The sequence below is a fragment of the Pochonia chlamydosporia genome, chromosome 3, assembly GCF_001653235.2.
Source record: "Pochonia chlamydosporia 170 chromosome 3, whole genome shotgun sequence".
NCBI classification, from domain to species: domain Eukaryota; kingdom Fungi; phylum Ascomycota; class Sordariomycetes; order Hypocreales; family Clavicipitaceae; genus Pochonia; species Pochonia chlamydosporia.
This window is the reverse complement of record NC_035792.1, coordinates 4,612,135-4,636,875: the sequence shown is the minus strand read 5'-3', so window position 1 is coordinate 4,636,875 and position 24,741 is coordinate 4,612,135. Positions and strand designations below refer to the sequence as shown.

Here is a 24,741-nt window from a genome sequence, read left to right as displayed (position 1 = left end):
TTTGGGCGAAGTAGTATGTTACTATTCGGGAGGCTGAGCTGCTTCAATACACCCCTCATGAACCGTTCCTGCCATCTGACCAACCGACTCTGTCTCAGTTGTAGTTTGCTACATTAGGAGAACCAATCTGCTCCTGTTTACCCTCTGTAGATATCTCCTGAATGCAAGTTCCCACTCAAAAAGGCAACTTGCTATGATCCAGTTGAACAAATGCTATATGCGCAGGATTTTCTGAGCAAACAGCAGCCGCAGTGCCAAGGACCACTGGTGATATATCTCCACGAAATCCTTTTGGGAGCCAGACAGCTTTCTTCCCATTCCAGGTGACCCAACTGCCGTCCTTGCTGATACCGCACCCGACTTGAATATTCTGCTCAATGGGGGGCGGTTGGGGAACCATTTCGTCCAAGTTGCCCAACGGAATCATCCCGACGTCTGTTCGTAAGTACCCACCATCTGAACACAGCAACAATTGAGCAGAGGGCTGTCCCATATCAACATGCTTGAGGCACATACCAGTCCGTGCATTCCATATTTTGACTGTTTCCCTGTAGGTAGATGCCAACAAAGAAGAATCAGCCGAGAAAACCAGCTTGACCGCCCGACCCTCGAATCGGCAAATGCATTCGCCAGTGAGAACATTTTGTACCTGCATCCCGCTTCTCGAGCCTAAAGCAATGAGAGATCCGTCTGGAGAAAATGCGAGACTATCCCAGGGTCTCTCGCCGTCCACAAACTCTCGAATGAGTGTTTTGGAAGGTAGATTCCATATCTTCAGCTTGTTGTCGAACCCCGCGGCTAGTAGTTTGGAGTCGGCTGACATGGCTGGAGCCGTCACTGGAACTGACGCTTTCTGTCCTGTAAACAAATCTTCCCATACAAACTTTCTGGTCTCTACTTCCCATACTTGTATTTCGCTACTCTTGGCGGCCATGATCAGATATCTGGAATCTTGCGAAAATTCTAAAACCTCAGGGCCATGTTTAAACGCCGTGTCTAGTTGGGCTATGCGAGCCGCTGTCTCCGCATCCCAAATCCAAACTTGATTCTTTGACGATGTTGCCAAAACAGAACAACTTGGCGAAAAAACGGCCCGACTCCAGATCCCGTCGTGGTTTGGAAGTGTTTTTACAAAACGACCTGCCTTAGCACTCCATATTGTAACATCATTCGCAAAGGAGACCGCCGCCAATTGTGTCCCGTCGTACGAGACGTACATGTCGGCGACTCTGTCGTGGTACTCCTCCGGTTTAACTTTCGATGCATCGCACCGCCAAATGCGCACAGTAGCATCAGGTGATGCGGATGCAATCATGGAAGAGTCGGGTGAAAAGTCTACTCCAAAATTCCATTCAGTGTTTCCATGCATCCTTTGAACAAGCTGCCCTGTGGCAGTCAAACGCACTGCGACTGCGACATGCTCGCTAAAACCGGTCGACACCACCAGCGACGCATCATGAGAGAACGCCACACTTCCAACATCGTGATCTTGTATTGCTCTCAGACAATCTCCAGTTTCAACACTCCAGATCCTCACATCCCCGTCACCTGAGCAGGAAACGAGCAATGAAGCATCATAGGAAAATTTGCAACAAGTGACAGGAGACCTGTGCCCTACCAGCTCTTTCTCACTGCTTCCCGATTCAAGACGCCATATACGAATGGTGCAATCCCAGGATGCAGATGCCACGAGAGTTGAGTCGTAAGAAACACATACTGAAGTAACGCCTCGGCGATGGCCAATTAGTTCCTGTGTTGCCTCACCAGTGGTGCGGTCCCAGATACGAATTATATTGTCGTAGTCAGACGAAACCACAATACCCGAATCGCCACTGAAGTGCGCACTGGAGGAACTTTTACTGTTGCACTTGATATTTAAAACACACTCTTCTGTGTCAGTGTCCCACATCCGGACTGTTCCGTCCTTGCAGGCGGCAAGTAGGTGATTTTCATCACTGGAGAAGACTACTGAACTAGCCGCCGCAGAGGACTGAAGCACTTGCAAGCAATCTCCTGTGTCTGTGTCCCAAAATCTGACAGTCCCGTCCCGCGCTGCGGAGACTAAGCGAGTCCCAGATGGTGAAAATGTCACGGCGGTGACGGACTTGTCATGACCCTCAAGAATCTGCAAGCAGTCATCCCAGTCTGGTCGCATAGTTGGTAGAGAGCAAATCCAACTGGGAATGCTACTCTGAAACACGTTTCTAATTATGCTGTTTTGAGGAGCAAAAAGCAAAACTGACGAATACAATTGTAAGGGGTGGGAGCTGATCGTTGCCATGAATGTGAGCAAGACTCGGTATGCGTCTTCAAGAAATGCTGATATCTCTTCACGATTCTCACCCTAGTCATGTCAGTCCACTTGTCGTGAAGATATCGTCACACTCTGAGTCAGGCTTACGGCGAGGAGTTTCTTCAATGACTTGATCATAGTGATTGCATCTCTCATTCGACCCATCAAGCTGAGGGCTTCGATCCAGTGGAGAAAATGCGTCGTGAGAAATGTATGAGCGGTATCGTTGTCACAAACGGTAGATGCCGACAACTGGAGATGAAGCACCCAGTTGGCACAGGCATATTGAACTTCATCTGAGATGCACTCGTTCACCCTTTCCGGGTCGATAGCAGTACGTGATATACCGGGGTCCTTCAGGTTGCAAATGTCCTTTCGCAGAGATTCATTCATCACTCGAAAGCAGTTCGCGGCCATTGTATTGTGCGTTTCGGTTTCACTCACCCAAAACGGGTTCTCGTCTTCCTTCGTAGGGTCCAGGAGAAAGTCTCGGAACGATAGGTGAAATAACCTCACAGGAGCATCTGACGAATTTGGCACACTCAATACAGAATGTAGAACGCCTAAATGCTGCTCAATGGTCCTTTTGGAAAGGTTGAGTACTTTCGCTAGTGAGGGGACAGAAAGGGGCCGAGCCAAGACGACAATTGATCCCACGATCGCTCGAAACAGTTGCAGTAATTCGACTTTTTCCACTTTGTCAAGTCCCTCGATCAGCGGATCTAATACAGGGCGGTATGTGGCATCAAGCTTTGATTGCTGGCTTTTAGTCTGATAGCGTAAGACCTTGGCGAGTTGGTCGTCAGGGTGCCAGCGCAAGTCAGCGAGGTAGCGGCACACGGTAGAGGCAAAAATGAAGAGGGGGTTGGCCATCCTCATCAGTGTCTGGACCGTCTCGTTGCCAGGCCACGTGAGTGGGAGGCGTCGGTCTTCTGGCACCGTAGCATTGTACTGGGTGCGTATATTCGCAAGTTGATGCTCCAGGAATACACTGATATCATGTTGTATGACGCATTCAGGTATTTCTTGGAGCGCCACGTTCCGGTACAAGATCTTGACTAAACCAAATCCAATCCGAATGGGCAGCTCTGGTCTACTAGTGACAAAGTATCGAACCCGTGGTGACTTGAAGTTGTTGGTTCGGGATAGCAGATTTATTACGCGTCGAATGTCGTCTGGCGATCCGCCGCATTCGTCCAGCGCATCAATGAGTATCACTAGCGTAGGTGTCTTTTGTGATGCGTGATCAACCTTTGACAATGGCTGTACTATCAGTTTGTCGAACTGCTCTGGCATCGCCTTCTGGAATATTGTTGGATCAGCGTCGATCGCCTCCTTGATATGTGTGGCTGTGCCAGGCACTCTGGTCACCAACTGAGCCGCAATGGTAGCGAAAAACTTGCGGAGGGTATCTCTGTCCGCCTCACCTCTCTTGAAGAAGAAGCTAGCACCAAGATGGCCCGTCCGGTCCAGCATTCGAGCAACAGTCCTAGCGATCGTAGATTTCCCAGTACCAGCCATGCCGTTGAGCCAGAATATGGTCTCTGCATATGGGCCGTCTACCCATTGTGTTATCAAGTCCAATAGAGAGACACGGGTATTTTCCATGCAGGTCGGATTGCTTCCCTCGTTGAACGAGTCAAACATTGCTCCAACTGCTGCTGGTAGACGACTTAGAACAGCCTTTTGGTCGACGTCAACTAAGATCGAGCTAGCTCCGGGTCAATAACAAAACTAGGTTCAACGTTGGTCTAGCGACTCACGTTTGGTCGACTTGCAGGGCGAGAGATATACTCTGTGCACATCGTCCAAGTTGCTGGATAACTCGTTCCACATCATTGCTTTTCAGCGGCCACTTGAGCGCTCCAATTCCCAATCTTCGAAACGCTTTTTGAGTCGAGGATGGTCGCAAATCATCATCCAACTTCCTCAAATGGGCCTGAGCCTCTTCAACCGCCCTCAAGAGCTTCTTTGATGTCTTGAGCTTGGTCCCACTGGGACCTTGGAGTAGATCTTGGACGCTGCTCGTCGTCTCGCCAAGGGTATTGACCTCTCGCAGCAGGCGGTCGACTTCCTCTTTGGCGTTTTTCACACCTTTTGAGTACTGAAAACATATTGCCGCTATACGGCCGGATATCTCGACAACGGCAATGACGCTTGAGGCGACACCCAAAGCCTCCAAGGCCATGGCATCGACGACGCTAGCAAGGCGACACGGCGTTGCTTCGAAGTGTTCAGTTCCATAATGAGGAGAGAAGGAGACAGCTTCTTTGTTGGTGGTGTCATAGTGAGGCGCATGAGATGGGGTGCGCAATTGTTACAGATTGTGCGAGGCGACCAACATGCAGGTTGAGTTAAGGTCGAGCGCTTACATGGCAGAATTGTTGTCGAATGAGACGTTGAGACGGAACCAGGGAGAATAGGCCGGCTAATCGGGGGCTGCCGCGTCGGTTGCTCCTGCCCACAAGAGCAGCTTGATGTGGCACAAGGCAACTTTTTGCATTCCAATGCAGACCGAAGCCTTGAGATGTTGCAGCCATATTGCAGCTTTGAGCCATCAAGTCTGCCTAACCTTTGTCTGCGGCAGCGAACACCCCGCTGCGTCGGGGCAACCCAGTGAAACATTGGCCATCCAGACTGGCGGCCTTTCGCAGAATGCCAACCAGACGGGAGGAACAGATACTTGACTCGTCTAGTCAAAGGAAATGCACACCCGACGTGACTTCCGATTGAACGCTGGGGAACATTGACGCACACGAAGCACTGTAATGTTGGCCAAGGCAACTTCACCTCCCCCGAACCGCAGGCTCAAACCGACTGTCCGGGGCGTTTCGCCTCTGGCACCGGGCGATGACCAATTCGAGACGCTGAATACCGACAATGGACCAAGTTTTTCCGTTACGGTGACAAAATCAGTCCGCATCCCAGGATACGAAACGAACCAGAAAATTCGACTAGTTCCACCGCTGTTTGGAAAGACTAAATCTCTCTCATTGCTGATGTTGGTTATGGTGGTTTTCTGAGTGGTGCGGACTTGGCACGACATCGAGACCGGGCAAAGTTCTTGTCGCCTCATGCAGTTTCCAAAGCTGTTCCCATATCATCAGAGTTCTGTCCGGCGCACAACCGGGACTTGCCTTCCCAACGGTGCTTGTCTTCTGCCAAACGTTCATGCCAAGTACTGAAGTACCTATGTACCTAGGTACTTAAGTACCTAGGTACCTAGGTAGGTACCTGGTATCAAAGAAAGTGACCGCTAGGTCGCTCCGGCGAAAGGGACATGGAATGCTTTGCTGATGCAGAGAGATGGTACATGTTGTATTCCGTTGTCACCAAGGATACCTCTGACTATCTGCGCACCAACTCAATATCCCAATGCTGTGATCACAGCACAGAGCATGCCTCGCCACCTCCATCCCCATATCACAATCAAGCATCAAAAGCACAAACACCTCACAGTACCCTCCCCAGCAATCCGTTCACAATTCCACTTCCATTCACAAAATGCACAAGCATATGAAGTGGATATCCTCGTATTCACCCTCACAAACCCACCAAGCCCCTCCAGATCTCCCCATAACAATCCTTCAGATGCAGGCGGTCACTCCCGCAGTCGATTTCCCCACACCAAAAAGCAAGTAGCCACAACACACTTATTGGTTCCTACCAATGCCACCTCAAACTCTATTCAACCTCACCTCAACATGGACGCGATGCGTAGAACCGTCAACTAGGTGTGGATCAGATCTGAGATGGATCGATCTGGGGTTCCTTCACCAACGGGTGATCACCATCTACATTCCAGAGAATCGACGGTTCTCGGCCCACTAGCCTCTTGACAAGAGACACCAACGGCGTTCTAAACGCGATGACATTCCCTTCCGAGACATCTTCCAACGTCATCTCAATCAGGAAACATGTAAACAAACAACTGTATCGTCACTACAGAGTGATCACCACCTGCAAGGAAAGAAGGCACCAAAAATGAGATGTGTGCAAATGCTGAGTTACTATTGTCTACCGGGCCATTAGATCAAATACGTACATGCGGCAGCCTCCATTTCTAGAGTACTCTGAAGGATAGAGGCTGCCGCTCTGAATCTTAAGCAAATAGGTATAATGGTGATGTAAATGTACGAGTGTTCCAAGCACCATTTTCTTCCTCCACAATAACCACTCCAAATCGGCCTCCTTATAAAAAAACACCAAACCGGGCTCGACTCTATTCAAGAGCAGCCTATCGAAGGGGAATCATCGCAAAAATATCAGGGTAAAAAAATGGAGGAAGTCGAGTCCAGAATAGAAGAAAGACACAAAAAGGTGCAGGCCCATGGTTTCCAGGCAACCCAGAAAAGTTGCACACGATCCCAGGCGTGGCAGCGAGCTTCCTTTTCCTGATTACCTTCCAAAAGCGTAAATGCTCAAACCCCAAAATGGTTTCAAGATTATGTTAAAAAGAGAAGTACCACCGTTGCTGTTGGTTCGTGAAGATGACTCGTAAACTCGTGGTTGCGATTAGTATGTAATTGCCGCTTGTGTTCCCTGGTAGATGGCATCCCGGTAACCTAACGCCGCCACTCGTAAAGAGCTTCCAATATTGTTCCCATTGTCCCTCGCTCGCTCACGTCTCCTTGACGCTTCCTGTCCAAAACAGTTTACAGAAGAGCGACGACACCGGCAGCGACGAGCAACAGAGCGCTGACGCCAGAAGCGGCGGCGCCGTTGACGTTGGTCGGGGCAGGAGGAGGAACAGCAGTGACTGATGGGATACCGACGGAGGGCTGTGTGGGAATGCTGATGGTGCTGTTCATGCCAGTCCATGCGGTAGACTTGCCAGTGCTAGCGTTGCAGATAGTCGTGTTCTTGTCAACGGTAGCAGTCACAACGGGGACGCTGGTAGTGGTAGGTGCAGAGGTGGTTGTGGGAGGCTGCGAGGTCGTAGAGGGAGGCTTGGAAGTAGCAGCAACAAGACCAGTAACGGTGTATGCGGCAGCACAAGCAGCCAAGTCCATGTTGTTGGGGCAGCACCAGGTCTGGGCCTTGGTGTCGTGAGTGCAGTAGTAGCCAGCAGCGCAGGAGTCTATTCAGTCACAGATTAGTATGGCTTCACTGGTGCAGTTTAGTCAGAGTTGAAAACTTACTGCCAGAGTTGTCAGTGCAGCAAGACTCGCCGGCACCTTGGTTGAAGCAGTGGGCAACATCAGGCTTTCCACCAGGGCACTGAGCATAGCCAGCACCGCAGGCCTCGGCGCAGGTGTTTCCAGCCTTGCACTGCTTCTGGTCGGGCTTGTAGCCGTTGGTGTCACGACGCATCAAGCTCTGGCCAGGCAGAGCCATGACAGCCAGGCGGTATGGCTGTCTGGCTTCAGCGGCGGCAGCAGTGGCACCGGTGGCCAAGAGGGCGACGGAAGCGACGGTCTGGAAAAGCATCTTGTCTGATTTTGATAAAAATGAAGAATCAAGGTGATTGCTGTATCGACGGTGTTCGGTGAGGGAGTTGTTGGCAACGAGTGTGGCGCGCGCGAGTTATTTGCGAATTTGTGTTTACTTGCTGAAAGAGCGGCACAGAGTCAAATAGAACTCTGGAATATTGTTAACTGGAAGGGACAAAGCCCGGCGCGCAAATGGCCTCGAACCGAAAGTCGGACGACGAAAATTGAAGTGAAGATGCGATTGATGATGGGTGGAAGAGGAAGAAGGAAGAAGGAGCCAGGTTTCGCAGTGGGTTGGGACGGATAGACAGAAGAGAGGCGGACTAGAGGCAGGCGGGTGACTGGCGCCAACTCCTTTTAATTTCCCGTTGTCACCACCAGCGACCAGGCCAGACATGGACTTGGCCAGACCAGACCAGACCAGACCTCAGCACCAAGAACGGCGGCGCCTCAATTAGAACACGGTGCACAACCCAGCAAGCACCACTGGGGCAAATGGATCCAAGCTGGCACGAGCCACGTCCCGGCTCAAGTGAAAGCTCTGCTCATTCATTCATTCCCTGGGTGGCCACGAGAGGCTTTCCCAGAATCTCTTGGTGTCTCTTGGTGTCTCACCCAACGCTCGTCGCTGGGCAGTTTGCAAATCCAAGCAGCCAGCAACATTGAAATGCCGATCCACCAGGAACCGCCTTGATCAGGTACAAGCGTCAACTGGTCCCGCAAGTTACCCTCGTCGTTTGTGCATTACAGCCAATCAAACGACACAAATGCTTGCCCTCCCTGCCCTGTTCGGCCACACTAGGGCGGATGCCCCTGGACAGGGAGTGGGGCTGTTTTCCCTGGCTGACATTTGCTTCAAAGGCACAAAGCCACACATGCACAGTTCGACCAGCAAAGCACCAGACAGCACACAGCACAGACTGGCTCACGGGCTACCACCAATTTGGCTTGCGACTTGCGACTTGGGCTGCGTCGGATTTCGTACTGGTCAAACACAAAATTGGCCAGTTGGTGTGAACAAAGAACCTGTTTGCAAGCCACCACAGTAGCCGTTCGATTTGCCGCCAAACGTGGGAAGTTATCGCCAATTTCATGATTCATCCACCAGTCATAGTGATGTGCGTGGCTTCCAGGATGTCTACTTTGCGCGCCTTTGATTCAGCGTCCATGGTCCCGATCAGTCGATGAGTTTTCTCTTTCTTTGCCTTCGCCGGAGTAACCCAGCGAGCGGCGTTCGATCCGATCCAATCTTTTGTTCATGAAGCGCCGTTCCAAAAATATGCCTACCACGTCGTGCTTGCATCTCGGTTGGCTACCAGTGTACTCCGTACAGTACGGCGTATCGCCCTGGCAGATAGCCACGAAAAGCAATGATCTTCGTAATGGTGATTGACACAGTTCTGCACAACGTCGTATTATGCGTGTCTCCGGACAGAGTGACTGGCCCATCTTGCCCAACGGAAGCAACTGGATCTCGTGATTCTCATGTGCAGACCCGACCCGCCCACAACTCATCTTTTCCCAGCACGATCCATCGCGAAGCTGCAGAGATTACGAAGTGCTCCAAATGCCAATTAACGAAGTCTTATCGCTTCATCAGGCGGATCAAGGTGACAGATCGTTCTGAGTGCGTTCGCAGTAATGGCCAGCACATCACCGCCAGGTCAAATGCCAAGACAGCCTTCGTAATTGACCTCTTTGACGCGAAATTGGAAGGTGCGACACACGTCCACATCCACCAACAGGAACCGCGAATCACCTCAATCAGTTTTCTCCGTCTCAACTCCTTACTCGATACTGACAAGCTCGGGTACAGAGTATTACGTTGGGACAAACTCTTCCAACTCCATCATGAAAGCTTTTTCTGCTTCATATGACTCTTCTTGCTATCCACTGCCCACTCGGCGTGTCTGCAAATTTTTTCTTGAATAAATCTCTCACACCAATTCACATCGTCGCAATCCCTCACTTGCACCATCCCAATGCTGCCCGCCGGCCCAGCCCAACGCTATTCTCGCCTACTAACGCTGGCTCGAAATTTTATGGGACACTTCATCCACAGGGAGTCATGAGAGTGTCACCGTCGCCACGCGGCATTGATAAAAGACCATTCAGAGCCAACCATTTCTCTCCAAGGAGCCCAACTGGCGACCAACTTGGTCTTGTCATGGGCCACTTTGGGCGCTAAAGAAAGAGACGGTGGATCCTGCATTCAGGTACCCGTTCTCGAGCCGTTCCCCATGAAGCTTGTTTCCTCAATGCCTCCTCGGCACTCACTGAGATTTGTCGGTGTAATTCACATCCAATAATTGACTCGTGAGAAAACAGAACAAAAACGAAAAATTTCCACATTCATGTCTAGGCTTTTTTCCGAACCGCCGCTTCAGGGTGAAGGCGTTCCTTGGCGCTTTTCTTGTCCTTCTTTGTCCCACGCTTGAACCACCAGCCGACTGCTTTGTGACCACAGAATAGATGGGAAGGGCGAGCAACGGCAGCCAACTATGAGAGAACATGTGAATCCGTTTCAAGACTTCTTGCGCAGACCGTATGCTGGCTATCAAGCCACATCTTTTGATCTTTGATCAAGACTTCCTGGAAAGCAGGGCTGTGACATCCCGTCTCGAAGTAATGGCACAGACAACTGTCAAATGTTTGACAAGCCAATCACCGCCAAAAATAAGTTCCTTTGGTATAGGTTAGCGAGCCTGCTCGAGAGTTTCATTCACAATATGTAGCTGAGTGCATGGGCCGAAGTTGTTGCTTCGAGTGTCCGGCCCGTGTCTGCCGTAGTCATTCCATATCCGGTGTCTTAGACTGTCTCAGCTTTATTACTCCGAATGTGCCGTTCCTGCACCATTGCTACTGAAGCAGGACTGCCGAGAACCCGTTAGGGCATTAGGAATGAAAGGGATAAACAAAACAGTATCCACTGGATTTATTTGGAGAACAGACTTTGACGATGCCTCCATCATGGATGCCTGCCCTCGAATCCAAGGGATACGATATTGCCTCGTGCGCCGATTGTGAGGGCTTCTTCTTCTAGAGAGGCAACACATCCGCGCCATTGTTCCTATTTCACTATTACAGATATAGTAACTGAAGGGTTCTGGCTCTGCCATATTGCCGAGCCGTGTCGCCCTGTCATTGTTCGAAGGCGAGACCTCGTTTTAGAAGTGGGTGAACGCGGTGAAACTTTCTCCAAACATGGGAGCTCTGAAAATTCTGGTCGTGATCTGGTCCCTGGAATAGAACCAGGGTCGCACATTTGTTTCCCTTGATTGCGCAAACTAATGAGACAAAGAACGCAACACATAAGTCAACCCATCAAACAACAGTGCTGAGGCACAAATTCCTCAAACTACTGTCCCGGATTCTCCTACGCTTCTGTTGAATCTCCACACATAAGGCGATGGCAGACGTATTTCTAGATTTTTCCTCGTGGCAATGCTGTTGCTCCATGTTATTATTTCCAAGGGACCTCTGTTGGTCTGTCTGGCCCTTTGAACACCCAAGCTTACTTTAAGACCGTCAGTTGGTCAACCTGCGACCTGGCCACTATCAAAACACATACACAGTCCAAGAACACTCGCACAAAAGCATCAAGTAAACCAGGCAACAACATCAAATTAGTGTTATACATGTACGCCGCCCCAAGTACTCCCATGAGCAATTTCTCGAATTCCCTCAACCACCCCATTCCCGGCCACTTCTTCCAACAAACCTTCATTACTACCGCATATCTCAACATTTGTCGTATGCTAGCTGCTATGAAATCTCATCCTACCATGATAACTTCCCACTCTGATTAGTACACACTGCCCGCATTATTTCTGCAGCAAATTCTTCATCCGCAAGCTTATTCGCCCTCTTCCCCACCCATCTTGGAAATCCATTTATTCATGTGAGCAAACTTGTCTTCAAACGTCTTTTGTAGCTTTTCGCCGGCTAGCCACATAGGATCGCCCTTCTTCCAGTACGTGAAGCAGTTGTCAAAGATTTGCCGCATGTCGGTGACGAATTCTTCGTCGCTGGTGTATTCGCGACGGTCCATTTTGGCTTTCATGGTAGTTAGGTCCATGGGCCGCTTGACCTTGTCTAAGTAGTCTGGGACGCCGTCTTCCACTGGTTCAACGGGGTCTCTGAATGGGCCAACCAATCTTGTCCAGAAACCTGATCACTTGTTAGAATCCGATGAGTTTGGGGTATTTCGCAGAGGAAGTCATCTTCTTACCGGGTCCTGAAAGCATCCGGGTAAGCAAGTCCGCGCAAAAGTCGAGTTTCTGATTAGTAGAGAAACTGCGGCCGTCGACGTATGCCGCACTGGATCTGCGTTTCTGCGGCTTAGGCAGAGGAGTTCGGGATCCCTTGCGCCCGAGTGGCTGCTCTGTTCTGGCCACGATGATAGGCGGGCCGCTCATGCGACGATTCTTCCTGATGTTGTTCAGGTCATCGTCACTCTGGTCCTCCAAGTAATGGACGTTCTTCCTGGGTAAATCTGAAGCCGGCACAATGGGAGATTCGGATTGCGTTTGTGCTGGGGTCGCCAGCTCAAACGAGCTCATGGCCACGACGAGTTCACTGAGGACTTCTTGTGGTAGAGACTTGGCAAACTCTGCTCGAGAATCGGAGGACCTCATGTATTCGGCGGCCCATGATAAGAGCAGCATTCGAATCGAGGAGCCTTCCGGTGTGTCTCTCCAAACCTGTACTAACAGTGGCGTTGAGGGGATTCGCTCGGTCAGCCTGCGGCATTCTGTCATGGCTTCAAGCGTCTTGTCACAAAGACCCTCGATGCCGAGCTTGTGGCCCAAGTTCCAGAGTCCGACCAGCGACTCGTACGATGGAACGCCTTCATTATCTGACATGATCTTTCCCGTAAATAGAAAATTTTGCGTCAACCCAAACACCTCTGGCGTTGTGTCCGGCAGCTTTACCACGTGTTCCACCGTATCCTCAGTCTGGTTCTCGGCGAAGTACTTTTGGTAAAACTCTGAGCGGAAGCACAGAAAGTCCTTTTGAATACCAAACGGCTGCTCACCAGGACCAACCAGTATTATGACAAAAATGGGATGTGGGCGTCTATGCAACCCCGGTTAGCTCTGATATACCAAAGATTTGATGACAAGAGTGTTGCTTACAGCCATGAGAACGTCGGTTTCTCTGGCTTTTCTGCCGCCACGGCGGCACTGCTGGTATTCCCTTCAATAGACATTATGACCTTGTATGATATCGGCGTTAGTTTTTGATGAAAAGACGACGCGGTGAGGTGTGAGAGATGAAATTATTCGAAGGCAGGTCAGCGGAGGTTGGGGAGCGAGTGAAGAAAAGATGGGATGCTTCAACGAATCACGGGTGATTTGAACGCCGTCACGAGTAACCCTCCTCTTCAACAAAAGGTGACTATCTGATGCTGAATGTCTCTGAAACACCATCGCCAGGTGAGGATTCATGACTTACCGAAGAAGCCTGTCGCCGGTCAATGAAGCCCGATCGGAGGTCGCTGCTATTCACGCTGCTGTACGACAGCCGACTTCTCGCTTCATCAAATTACAACAAACACCGTCCCCGGGTATAAGAATATTGAAGTGAAGGACTCACTCCTGCTGATATCTAGTTGATCATGCGTTGGATATAGTGAAGCTTAATGGGATGAATTCCATCCACTTTGGTTTTGGAAGGGGCTGGTGGTTCGTGATTGGTCAATTGGTGATTACGTGATGCACCGCTTCCGGCGATGTCTACATTCATTGACGACTACTCGCGATGATGTCGTAACAGCATTGAACGAGTTGGTCATTCATCATTTGGCACTGACGAGAAATGATTTGCCCTGATTTATAAAGTGCCCGCGTGATTGGAGATGCAGTGTTGGTCTTTTGTCACTGGACAATGGCAATGTATCAGTGCACTTTTTCTCAAGGTTGAATCATAACCAGCTACAAGGTATATAAAGCCGTGGAATCCCATTTTGAAAAACACGATCCTCATTCTCTCCTGCTCTACATAGAAAGCAGCTTGATCCATAAGCATTATAGCTACACGTACAAGCAACACTACCAGGGATCGACCGGTACCTCTAACCAGCACTTACCCTATACTGCATCCTCTCCCTCGATGACTGGAAGTCACCAAAGCAAGATGGAACGTGCCCGTGCAAATAGCACTTCAAGGGAACAACAAGATGAGGCAGATTACAGCATAGTGATACTTAGCCTAAGAAAGCCATCTTCTAAAGAGCCTTGCAACTCTACTACCAGCAATCTTACGCAGACCAAATACGATGACCTCCAAACAACTACCACAGCACCAAGAAGGGTGCCCGTGCAAATAGCACCTCAAGGGAGCAAGACGAGGCAGACGACAGTATTGTGATACACTTTGTCCCAATAGGCATCGTCAAAGAGCTATGCAACGATACACTACCAGCAATCTTATGCGGACCAGAAGACAAGACCGAGCCGGCCAGGGGACAATATTCTCCAACCAGAGATCGAAAACGATCCAATACAGGTACTGAGACAATTCAGACCTCGGTTGATGGCGAACATTATTGCCTGTTTCTCTCCATTTCATGGTTGGAGGTGTCTATGCCATATGGTCGTGGGATGAGCGAAGAGCGAAGAACTGGTCCGATATTAACGACCAAGAATGAACGAACACTGGATCTTTGCGACGAAATAAAGCAGTGAGAGAGACTCACACAAGACCAGTATATTCCATATCGAGTTCTCGGATACGCTACCTTGGAGACACTGGCTTCTCTCCTCACGGAAGCAGCGTACAGAGTAGATGTATTTGCCGTCGAAACTGAGAGACTGTCTTCACTACTCACAGTTTCAACGGCAAATATCTACTTTGTACGCCACCTCAGACACTGGCTTCTCTGCTCAGTCTCAGGGCCAAATATATAATTTGGTACGCCACGACCGCGAAATGGACATTCAAAGAGCTTCAAGTACTCCTCATAGCCTATGTAAGGCAGCACAACTTGCACACATCTGTTGCAAGCTAGCAGCGATGATTTGATTTGACGAGACGCCTCTCGTCCCATAAACATGTCGCCGCCAATATATCCATAGACCAAAAGCATCATATGCAATCAAGAACGTCAAGCACGATACCAATCAGAACATGTGAACACGTCTTCACTCGACACACACCAAACACCATCAACTCAACGCCAACATTCAGCTAACTCGCTTGCTCGCCTATCTCCGTCCAGCATGGATCTCCGAAAGCCCACAGCACATTCCAAACAAGATAGCCAATCCCCGACAGCTATCACCCAAGATCACAAGCAAGCCAACAAGCCACAACTAAAGAAAAGCCCCGAGCTGCAATCTTGGGCAAAACACCCCAGCAGCCATATCTCATCAATCAAGTGGCGTCCAGACAAGCAGTCGCGGAGAAGAGATAAGCCACTTATCGCGGACTCTCAGCATTTCACATGGCAAATTGGCAAGGGGAGGGGGGTTCAGGCTGTCTTAAGCTTTGATGCGAGTCTGGGAGGCGCTCAAGCCTTTTTGATTTGGGGGCGGCTGCAATGTAGGGGAACTGGGTGTGAAATTTGAATTTGGCATGTGATTGATGACGGTTATCCGGGAAACTGGGGCGGAATGTTGCCATTATCAGCTGTTTTTGCTGGCCATTGTTCGAAGGGTCGAACGACTGCGCAAAAAGCAAAATTTGAGAAATCTTGAAACAAATACAAGTGCCGTGTGCAACCGCGGCATTTCACCGGGGCATTTTATGTAGGTGATTTATGTTACAGATGGGGTGTGGAAACGGAGGTAGTAAATCGACTGATTAGAGACGGCAGAAAGACGACGCCTCATTATGCATGGTTCTTGTGAATGGGTGTGTGGTATGATTCCTCAAGGCCAGATGTGTGAATTATTCTTGTGTTTTTGTTTTTAATCTGTAACCAATGCTTTTAGAGATACGTGTTCTTGTTGACCCTGTCAGTTGTGTTCGCGGCTTGGCGCAGAATTGGGACATCAAATCACAAGATCTGATGCCGAGGGACTGACGCAGTTGATTCCGGCTGGTGATGCCTTGCCATTTTGGTGCTACCAGGCTGCAAGTAGACACAACAAACGGAATAGAGAACACCAATTCAGGGGAGAGTTCTGCGTGCTACTGATGTCATGATGTCATACTGAAAGCATCGGATTTTGTCGACAGTTTTAGTCTGTCGGTAACACGGGGTAACTCCTACTTTTCGCAACTTCTTTGCTAGCAAACGTCCCGACTATCCGTTTGCAAAAATAGGCACACTGCTAGGGCAACGATCAGCAGGTTATACTACGCTGAAAAGCAACGCTTGACCAGGCTTCAGCTGCACGTCGCGGAATTGGGATTCTGCTTCATTTTTTGGTGTTGCTCTTTTGCCAAGAATGTCGGTGTAATTTTTAATACTTTGTTGACGTGCTGACCTTTCGCATACACTCCGTTGAAGTGGTATTGACAGCCAGCGAAGGAGAACGCTGAATAGGCTATAGATGGCGCGATCGTTCATCTAATGGTAACATGGATGTATCGGGTTGTACATCAGCCGACTAGGGCAAGGAGTGCACAACAGGTGTTTCAATCGTACCGATCGACTGATTGCGAAGCAGAACCCCAGTTCATCCATTTATCCCCAAGTCCTGCCACCCTTCCGGAAGCAAGAGGTGCGTTTCCGGCTGCAAGGTAGCACTCAACACACCCTGCATCATTATTATGTGCGTTTGCAGGCGTCGAAGGCTTGCTGTTAAATTTGCGACATCTTCATTCATTGCCTTGTTCCTGACTTGCATTACAAAACGGTACGGGGTCGTTGCTATCCTTGCTTCAGGCGCAGGAATTTGCTGGTCATAATGCAAGTGGAGATAATGCTTTATGCTGCGACTCCGTGACTTTGCTGCAGTATCAAGTAGCGGTATGCCAGCTGAATCTGGGGCCGCATACATCTTGAATACAGCTCAAGGATCGGAGGCGGGCCGCGTCAGACCACGGGACAATATACGTTTCAGGCGTTTCAGGCGTTCCGTGCCATTGCTTGCTTGGCTCTGTGCTCTTGATCCAGTCTGCTTGTCATCGAGCGAAAAGGAATACGAACTGCCCAATTGAAATGGTCCACTGGGAACAGTCGTAGGCCGAGAGTTGCGGTTCACAGTCACCCTGCCAAAACTCATATAGCAGCACTAAAGCTGACTACTTGTGCGCAATGGCTACAACCTTTGCGGATAACGATCCGCCATCGGCAGAGGCGGAGATATCGCAGTTGCACATCATTCGCAGTGACGGGTAAGCGATCAGCGCATCCTTCTATGCGAACCCATATAATACAAGCTTTTGACAACTTGAACAAGGAAACTGCTGGATTTAGCAGGACATTGTTGAATATCTTGTACGTAAGCACGGACCCAGTTGCCTGACTTGGTGGTGAATCGACGGCTTCAGGCTTCGGAGACCCGAGCTCTCATCAGTGCTTGGTACTGAGCACATTGTGACTCAACCATGCATTACCCTATTGAGTGACTGTATGAGCAACACCCAACCCACGCTTTATGCTAACCCCCAGGGCAGCGTGGACGTGACTGGCTTGTGCCGGCAGTCATGGGCAGATCGCTGTTCCTCAGGCTACAGCCAACACGTTCAAACTGGTCGTTAATGCCGGTACTGAACAGAAGACTCCACAGACAACGGTAGCCATGATAAAGACAGAGGACCTGGTGGTCTGAATGTCGGCCCGAGGCAACGTTCAGCGCAAAGGTGATGTCTGTCGGTTTGGTGGAATCGTAGCGGCTAATGCTCCCTGCCTGTGCCTCTTTTGGGTTATTGATTCAACCAGCTCCCAAAGTTTTGACAGGTTCAGAAGCGCAGGCATATCCTGGATTGTAATTTGCTGATTTTGCCCCTCCCCCAATTCACATGTAAGGTTGGTCTGATGAATGAGGTGTGTCGTTAAGAAAACGTGGAGCAGAGATCAAGCACAAGGCGAAGGGGAAGAAAAAAAAAATAAAACCCAAAAAAAATTCTGTCATGGACGAAAGTACCCCCTCTCCACAGGTACTTCAGCCAAAATGTGGGGCGCACAAGCCAGTCTCCCAAAACTCCGTACTCATCCCTACCGAGTCTTCTAACTGCTCCCCCAGCAGTTTTGTTGTGGGGTGCCGCTAAGCCGAAGCGTCAATGATGCCATTAAGAGAATTTTTAGGCCTTCCAGAAGCATTGGGGCATCTAGGGTGGTTGAAGGTTGGGAGGCATGAAGAGGCCCTCTCCACCAGAACCGGAATTGACCGATCGTGGCCAAGCCAGCAAGGACAGTCAATCCGACGATTGGCCGAGCAGTTGATACGAAATTGATAGGGTTCTTGAATCATGGCAGTTGGCCATATCTGCCCCTTGCCCTGACCGCGTCCAGTTGCCCGCAGGCGGTAGTGAGTTGGCTTTCGATGCCACTTGCTTGCTTGTGATTGACTCCTCACTGCCCAAAAAATCTTGCTGTTCAACCACGGTGGATGCTCTCTGAGATGAGGCTTCGTGGAGCGGTCCCATTTTATGCTATTTTTGCCCCGGCATTCGGTCCTTTAGTTCCTCTCAAGGACCCTCTGAAGACTGTGTGTGGCTGCTTTCAAAGCCGTCCTCATCCTCGTTTTCGTCCCTACCATCGTCACTTTGACAAAGGTCCTGTCCAAGAAGTATATCTTCGCTACCTTGCCACTGCGGTGGAGGGGCTGGTAGTGCTGTCTCATCGTCGTCTGCCCAGCCATAGTCTTCGTCATCTTCGCTGTCTGGAACCTCAAAGTCGGTCTGTTCCCGCTTTCTCTTCTGTCGAACCATGCCGGCTGGCTCTACAGGGATGTTACTGGTATCATATTCTACTCTTGCAATGCCCGTCTATGCCGTTGAGTTTTAGCAAGAATCACGTTTGATGATGTTTGCATGTGACTGGTGCAAAGGGTGACTTGAACGTACCGTCATAATGGTGAATGCTCCAAGTCGCTCACTGACTTCGTAACCAGATCGACCATCTAATTTCTGCACACCGGCCATGAAAATGCTCATGAGTTTGCCCTCCTTCCATGCCCAATCCCGAAATGTGACTAAACGAGTTGATACGCCTTGATCCCATACCGTGGCATTGACTGCTGGAACGAGGGTAGCACCTTGTTCTGATTGCATTCTGGTTGCGCACTGTGAGGAAATGAGAACAGCGCAATCCCTAGTTGCCGCCAATTTCTGTAGTGCATTGATGATAAATTGCAGCCCCTGGAGCCGCTTTGCTGAAGCTTTCTGGCCTGGTTGTAACTTCCTGATTAGCAGCTTTCACAAACACGGCGGACGGGGTCCACACCCACCTCTATTGCCCTTGTTTCCTGACTTTGCGTCTATGCTCTTTGGCAGCGACGAATTTACCAAGGCAGAGAGATCACTTATCACCACGAGGGCGGTCTTTTCTGGTATGGTTTTGGCGCTTGGCCGGGATACCAGCGCCATGAAGTGTGGCAGTGTCAAACAGGAGAAATGCACCAACTGGCCTTGGCTGCTGGGGGTCGATTTGGATCCCGTTGAAGCAGGAGGCGCAGTTGACTCTGTACCTGCAAGCACATGTTCCAGCCGAGAGATTTGCACGTCTTGAAAACAGTCTGGCAATGTCAGCAATTGTTGCCGACTTTGTTGATTGAGGGAGACATGACGTACCGATCCAGACAACGTCGTTCCCGTTTCGGATAGAATTGATAGCCAACTGAATGCTACCGGTGAAATTAGTAAACCGATTTGCTCAATCATATAAGTAACCCATTGGTTCAGTAGACAGCCTTACGAGATGGCAGTCTTGCCAGTACCAGGTGGTCCCCAAATCTCTGTCAATTGGCCCCTCTTGATACCGCCATTGGAGGGGGAATCACGAGATTCGTTTGGTGATGGCGGTGACAGCGCATTATCCAGGTCTTCTAAGCCTGTAGATAAATAAAGGTTGCAGTCATCCTGCAGGTCATTCAGGGCTTGTGAAGCCTGAACTGTTGGCAACCGATCTATGAACAGCATTAATCATTGGCAACCTGGATGGCAGAATGGGAAACCCTCACGTGTTCCGGATATATCAAAGCTAGATACATCATGTCCATGGATGGAGTGATAGTCCATTTCCCGAATCCATGGGTTGATACACGCTCTATGTGACGTTTCGCGGTCACGGCACTTGAACTCTCCAAAGTGACGCGAAATGTGGTCTGAGTCCACCGCGCCATCACGTGACGACTTCTACCCGCACGCCTTCAAGGGAAAACGTCAACTGGTGCTGGATGGTGGTACACGTCTCAGCTACAGAGAGAGCGTCCCATCGACCTAGTAGTGTACGTAGTAGCCCCATTCCCAATTCATGATCCATTCGCGCAATACTAAACAGAAATTACGGTTCTCCGTACGGCGCTCGACCAATTTAACACCTCGGCCTTGTCCTTCAATAATGCCACTCCATTAAGGAGTATTGCACCGATAAGAAGCGAGCTACCCCGGCCCAGTGCCTCACTTGGGATCTTCACACATGGGGAAGATCGGTTTCTGCCCGTCCTCCCCGCACGCCTCCGGATTTTGGAATGTCATTAGCGCATATGGGAGATTGACATGTTTGATAAGAAGAAACGTCGAAGCCGGACCGAACAATGTTCCCATGGTACTAGCCTCGGCCCTTTTTGGGTCCAACGCAGTAATATTGCCATGGCTTGAAAATAATCGTCAAGCTCAGTACAATGGAACGGCGGCACCTTTGGCCCCCCCCCCTTGGCCACTGGATAAATTCGTTCCGTGTCGTGTGGTGTTGGTTGTAACCTAGCTGCCAAGCAACGCCTATCAAGGCCGCCCCCGTTTGGTTTTCAATGTTTTGGAGGTCAGAAGCTGTCCATTTAGCAGTAGTCTTTGCTCAATTGAGGCTCAATTGCCGATTAGAAAGTATATCCGGGGCAGGCGAGTTGAGAAGCGCCGAATGTCCGGGGTAATAATCCGCCACCGTAAGCTCTAGACTGAGGCCACCGTTTGAGAGATAGGACGTTGCCCAAAGCAGTGACAAGGGGCAAATGGTAAGGAGGAAACGCTGATGGTGTCTGGTTACATGGACGATTTGTTGGCTGAATTGCGCTCCGTATTTGATGCCTAGAACGTCACGACCTGCAGCTTGGCCATATCAATCCAAGACGAAACATAATGGGGATCTCTACAATGACTCGCACGCTACATGCTCCTTGGTCAATGTAACGTGGGGGAATAGCTTTCCCCATGAAACTGGCATCTGAGCAAGTTGGAGCACACAATGCCCAAACTGAAGAATACTGTAATAAAGTGCTGCTGTGTAACACGCATGGTTGTCTCCGACTCAGCAAAGACGTACAGGGCTGCCAAGGGAGCCCTCTTGGTTACGGTGGCATTTTGATTGCACCCGCCATCATGTCAGTGAATGTCGTGGCCATAAGGTCGGATATACTGATACAGGGGAAACTACTTGGAACAGACTCGATGTTTCGGAGGCTCACGGCCGTTAAGGGTGCCTGCTACTGAGCTCTGCTGCTTCTGCTATGCTGCACAATTACCCGGCTCAAACAACACTGCCATCAGCACAGGGAGGATGGCGTCTGCGCATGCCCTGAACAAGGCGAGGCAGCAAAGCAACTATGTTATCTCTTATCAATGTCAACTTGCGCTTGCTTGGTGAAGTAGACACTGATGGAGGGGACACATGCGTTTGTCACTTGAGAGAAACTCGGTCGCTACCTGAGGGCCAGGACGGTTTGTCGAGGCCCTCCTTTTTGTCCGGGGTCTAAATGGTACCTGCAGGGACAGGTGCATCTTTCCGCAAGGGTGTGTGTGACAAAAGAGCTGGAGACCCCGCGAAAATGTGTTGAGGCGGAATCATCCAGAAGGGAGGTAAGTTCTCGTCTGCCTACCAACATATTAGACCCTTGATCTACCTTGACATTTTCACCCATGTCATGATGGCCCGACATAGCCTGTAACTGGATACGGAAAGTCGGGCAAAAACTATTTAGCCACGGGGGTGGAAGATCTGGTACCCATCGAGTGGCTTGGCCTGGATAATGGGACCAGCCATCCGTAGCGGCCTCGAATTCCCATGGTCACATTGCCGCCATTTTGAACCAGATACTGTGCTCCCAAGCCAAGATGCCCTCGTGATAGCTGGGGTTGCAGGGTATTCCGTTCGGAGTCGAGGGTAATGATTCAATAACAATGATCCTCGGCGGGCTAAGAATGGACGAGGTTTGGCGGAGACGGCGATGCCGAGGAGTGATCTCGGTTATTGGAGGCAGGAACCAGAGAACAGAGCCACAAGGGAGTCGGGGTCGGACACCGACCGCACCGAGCGGATCCTCCGTGTCTTGTCTTTTGGCTTTGATGTTCTTTGTCCTGGCCAGGACAAGATAACAGAAGGGCACGTGGGGGGGTTAGAAATTGTGTTGACCAGGTTGATGAGAGCTCTTTTGCCGTCGGGTCCCATTGCGCTTGGCTCCAAACAACAAATGACCAGCAAACACAGGCGACGGTGTCAAGATCGAATGAGTGTTGTGGACAAACGCCCCGGATCTTTCACACGTGAAAGCGGCCTGAGTAAATTGATGCCATCGTGGAGATGCAAATTACCGTGACCTGTCCTGCCCAAAAAAACCCATGTATATGAACCAAAGTCTGGGCGACTGGGCAAGGAGAAGGGTATCAATGGTTCCAGGCAATGGGGAAAGGAACTTTTTGCTGGCGTAAAGCTGAGACGTCTTGCCACCGGTTTCCAAATATGCAATTCTTTAGGCAGGAGATGCATTTCCACGAACCTTTTGCACGCACCCTGTACGTAAGGGGATCTGGTTCTTGGTCTCGCATAGGCGTCGTTTGGCATGTGTCTGGGGAAGTCATGTTCCGAATTTGGAAGCTGAATTGTGAGGCTTGCGGCTAACCCAGCCTGCTGGGATCATTGCTACGATACTGCATATTATGCAGAGTGCTGTTCCATGCGATGTGCATTTAGGCGTGGTTTTGGCGACCGGAGAATTCTCTCGGATCAAACTTTGACGTGAGCCCTACCCTGAAAGTTGATTGAAATGCAACATGACTCCCACGTGTTGGGGGAAAAGCGCGATAATGGGATTGCCGAGACAATCGTCGCTGATTGAACTTTGGGAAGAGGGCCCTGGCAGCTTGCCCTTTGAAAGCGTTGGCGACTTGGTCCTCATGGACACTAGCAGCCAAATCTTGATCGAGGTAGGTTGCGTCAATGATTGCGCGATTCATCAAAGTAATGTTCCATGGCCGGAATGTGTGCTGGATTGTGCCGTACCACGCCCCAGGTCAAACGACAACGTGCTCAGAGCTCGGCGTTCTGGCCGAAGTTCCCCAGCCCCAACACCGTCGTCAACTGGGAAGAGAGACCCATCCAGTGGCAAACAGATCTCGAGATCAAGCCCCGGAATTGGCCATGGAGCTAGCCAGGCAATGTATTTCACAGGTATCAGATGGCCTGCTTAAGCGGGAGAATTTCGCCCAAATTCACTAGCGTCTCGAAAAGGGTAGTTGGAAACGCCTACCATGATGTGCTGGTTGCACGGTCTCTAGCCCCCAAAAAGAGACATGCCCTCTCGTGATTCAGCTTGTCAACAGAGCGCCCTGCAAAAGGGCAAATGTGGCCAAAAGTGTGTGTGCTCATGTGCTGGGTAGAGACTGGGGTTGAGCTTTCGAACTATTGAAGAAGAAGAACATCAATACGGAAAGGGTTGAACCAACATTCTGACCAACATGCTCCAGGGGAAGGGATTTCTTCCTGCCCCCCACCTATTGAGGAGCTTTCTGAAGGAAGCAAGAATGTGATGTCACCTATGTGGCTGTCGATACGGGCTTGGGTCTTCTTCCACACCAACGGACGTTGCTCTTGTTCTGCGTCCTCGGTACCATTGCTCCATACTCTGTACGAAGTGGAAGGTATCGGCGACAAAGCTGCGTGACATACTCCGTAAAGAGGTGACAAAGCTGGAGAAGAAATAATCCGGGGGCATAAAAGTGGTGGAAAGAAGGTGAGACACGGATTCTTGGGCGTCTAAATGAGTGACAACAGCTTTGGACTTCAGGGGTTGGGGTTCAACGACACCAGGTGATGCGCTGGCATGCCAACTTTTCGGTCACGCCTCCTTGGTGACAAGGTGAGGCTGATAAGCGCCATGATCTGAAGGATGCTTCCTGCAAGGCGAGTTATCAAGATATGGCTTTTGATAAACCGACACCAGGACAGCAGCATTGGGAATCGTCTCGCCACGATGTGAACCAGAGCTCGTGGCTGCCGCGGGAGCTAGGCAGGCTGCCGCCAACTCAGACATGAGTAATCCGTAAAAGGGGAGGAAAGAAGCAAAATAAAAAAGGAAGAAGATGAGGCGCTCATGGGCTGGGGCAGTACTCAACCGGGGAAGCATCCTATGAAGCAGTTGGGGGCGACAAACCGAGACATGATCAGTCCTGGTTGGGGAAGTTATACGGAGGTCGCAATTGGCCCTTCTGAGGCCGGGCAGCAAAGCACACGAAGTAACTGGCGTGATGGTTTTGGGACGTCGTTTCGTGTTTGGAGGTTGAATATGCTTTTGACAAAGACCAAACTGCCCCTTGTTCAGTCAAGCATGGATTGGACCTTGTAATTGTGTCTAGCAATAGGCGACCGGACATACGACACCTTGTTCCGCGAAGCGCAAAGCCCCCGGATTGCGCAACCCGAGCCGGATTGACGAACGTGACGGTTGGTCTGGTGTCAAATTTGATGTCCAAACCTTGGCATTTGAGGATGAATCACAGCCAACTCTTGTCACCACTTGGCCAGCCTTAGCGAGCAGCCCAACAGGCGTTGCTGTATGGTGGGACAAGACAAACCAAATTGGCGGCACACAAGGACGACCTGTTCGGTTAAAGCCAGCAATCATAGATAGAGATTCTGTGTAGGCCATTCTGGGGATGCGTTCGGACTCGTTTCTCCATGTCTGTTGCCGT

At 50.3% G+C, this 24,741-nt stretch overlaps 5 protein-coding genes across 5 annotated transcripts; 1 reads left to right on the top strand and 4 right to left on the bottom strand.

Annotated features, from left to right (window-relative positions):
• Window positions 1-175: 175 nt before the first annotated feature.
• On the bottom strand, window positions 176-4,481 carry VFPPC_05212 (vegetative incompatibility protein HET-E-1; the record flags this gene model as incomplete). The annotated part of the gene is made up of 3 exons (XM_018284442.1): window positions 176-2,344; window positions 2,402-4,004; window positions 4,057-4,481. The coding sequence occupies 3 exons, from the start codon at window positions 4,479-4,481 to the stop codon at window positions 176-178; spliced, it is 4,197 nt and encodes a 1,398-aa protein (XP_018145936.1).
• A 2,467-nt stretch (window positions 4,482-6,948) lies between these two features.
• On the bottom strand, window positions 6,949-7,723 carry VFPPC_05211 (prp 4 CRoW domain-containing protein; the record flags this gene model as incomplete). Its single annotated transcript, XM_018284441.1, has 2 exons — window positions 6,949-7,373; window positions 7,435-7,723. The coding sequence occupies 2 exons, from the start codon at window positions 7,721-7,723 to the stop codon at window positions 6,949-6,951; spliced, it is 714 nt and encodes a 237-aa protein (XP_018145935.1).
• A 3,858-nt stretch (window positions 7,724-11,581) lies between these two features.
• On the bottom strand, window positions 11,582-12,937 carry VFPPC_05209 (TFIID associated protein; the record flags this gene model as incomplete). The annotated part of the gene is made up of 3 exons (XM_018284439.1): window positions 11,582-11,895; window positions 11,957-12,804; window positions 12,864-12,937. The coding sequence occupies 3 exons, from the start codon at window positions 12,935-12,937 to the stop codon at window positions 11,582-11,584; spliced, it is 1,236 nt and encodes a 411-aa protein (XP_018145933.1).
• Window positions 12,938-14,575: 1,638 nt separating this feature from the next.
• VFPPC_15917 (hypothetical protein) lies at window positions 14,576-14,818 on the bottom strand (the record flags this gene model as incomplete). The annotated part of the gene is made up of 1 exon (XM_018293670.1): window positions 14,576-14,818. One exon carries the CDS (start codon window positions 14,816-14,818, stop codon window positions 14,576-14,578), a length of 243 nt encoding a protein of 80 aa, XP_018145932.1.
• Window positions 14,819-22,001: 7,183 nt separating this feature from the next.
• Window positions 22,002-22,370, top strand: VFPPC_17640 (hypothetical protein; the record flags this gene model as incomplete). Its single annotated transcript, XM_022429332.1, has 1 exon — window positions 22,002-22,370. The coding sequence occupies one exon, from the start codon at window positions 22,002-22,004 to the stop codon at window positions 22,368-22,370; it is 369 nt and encodes a 122-aa protein (XP_022285630.1).
• Between the last annotated feature and the right edge of the window lie 2,371 nt (window positions 22,371-24,741).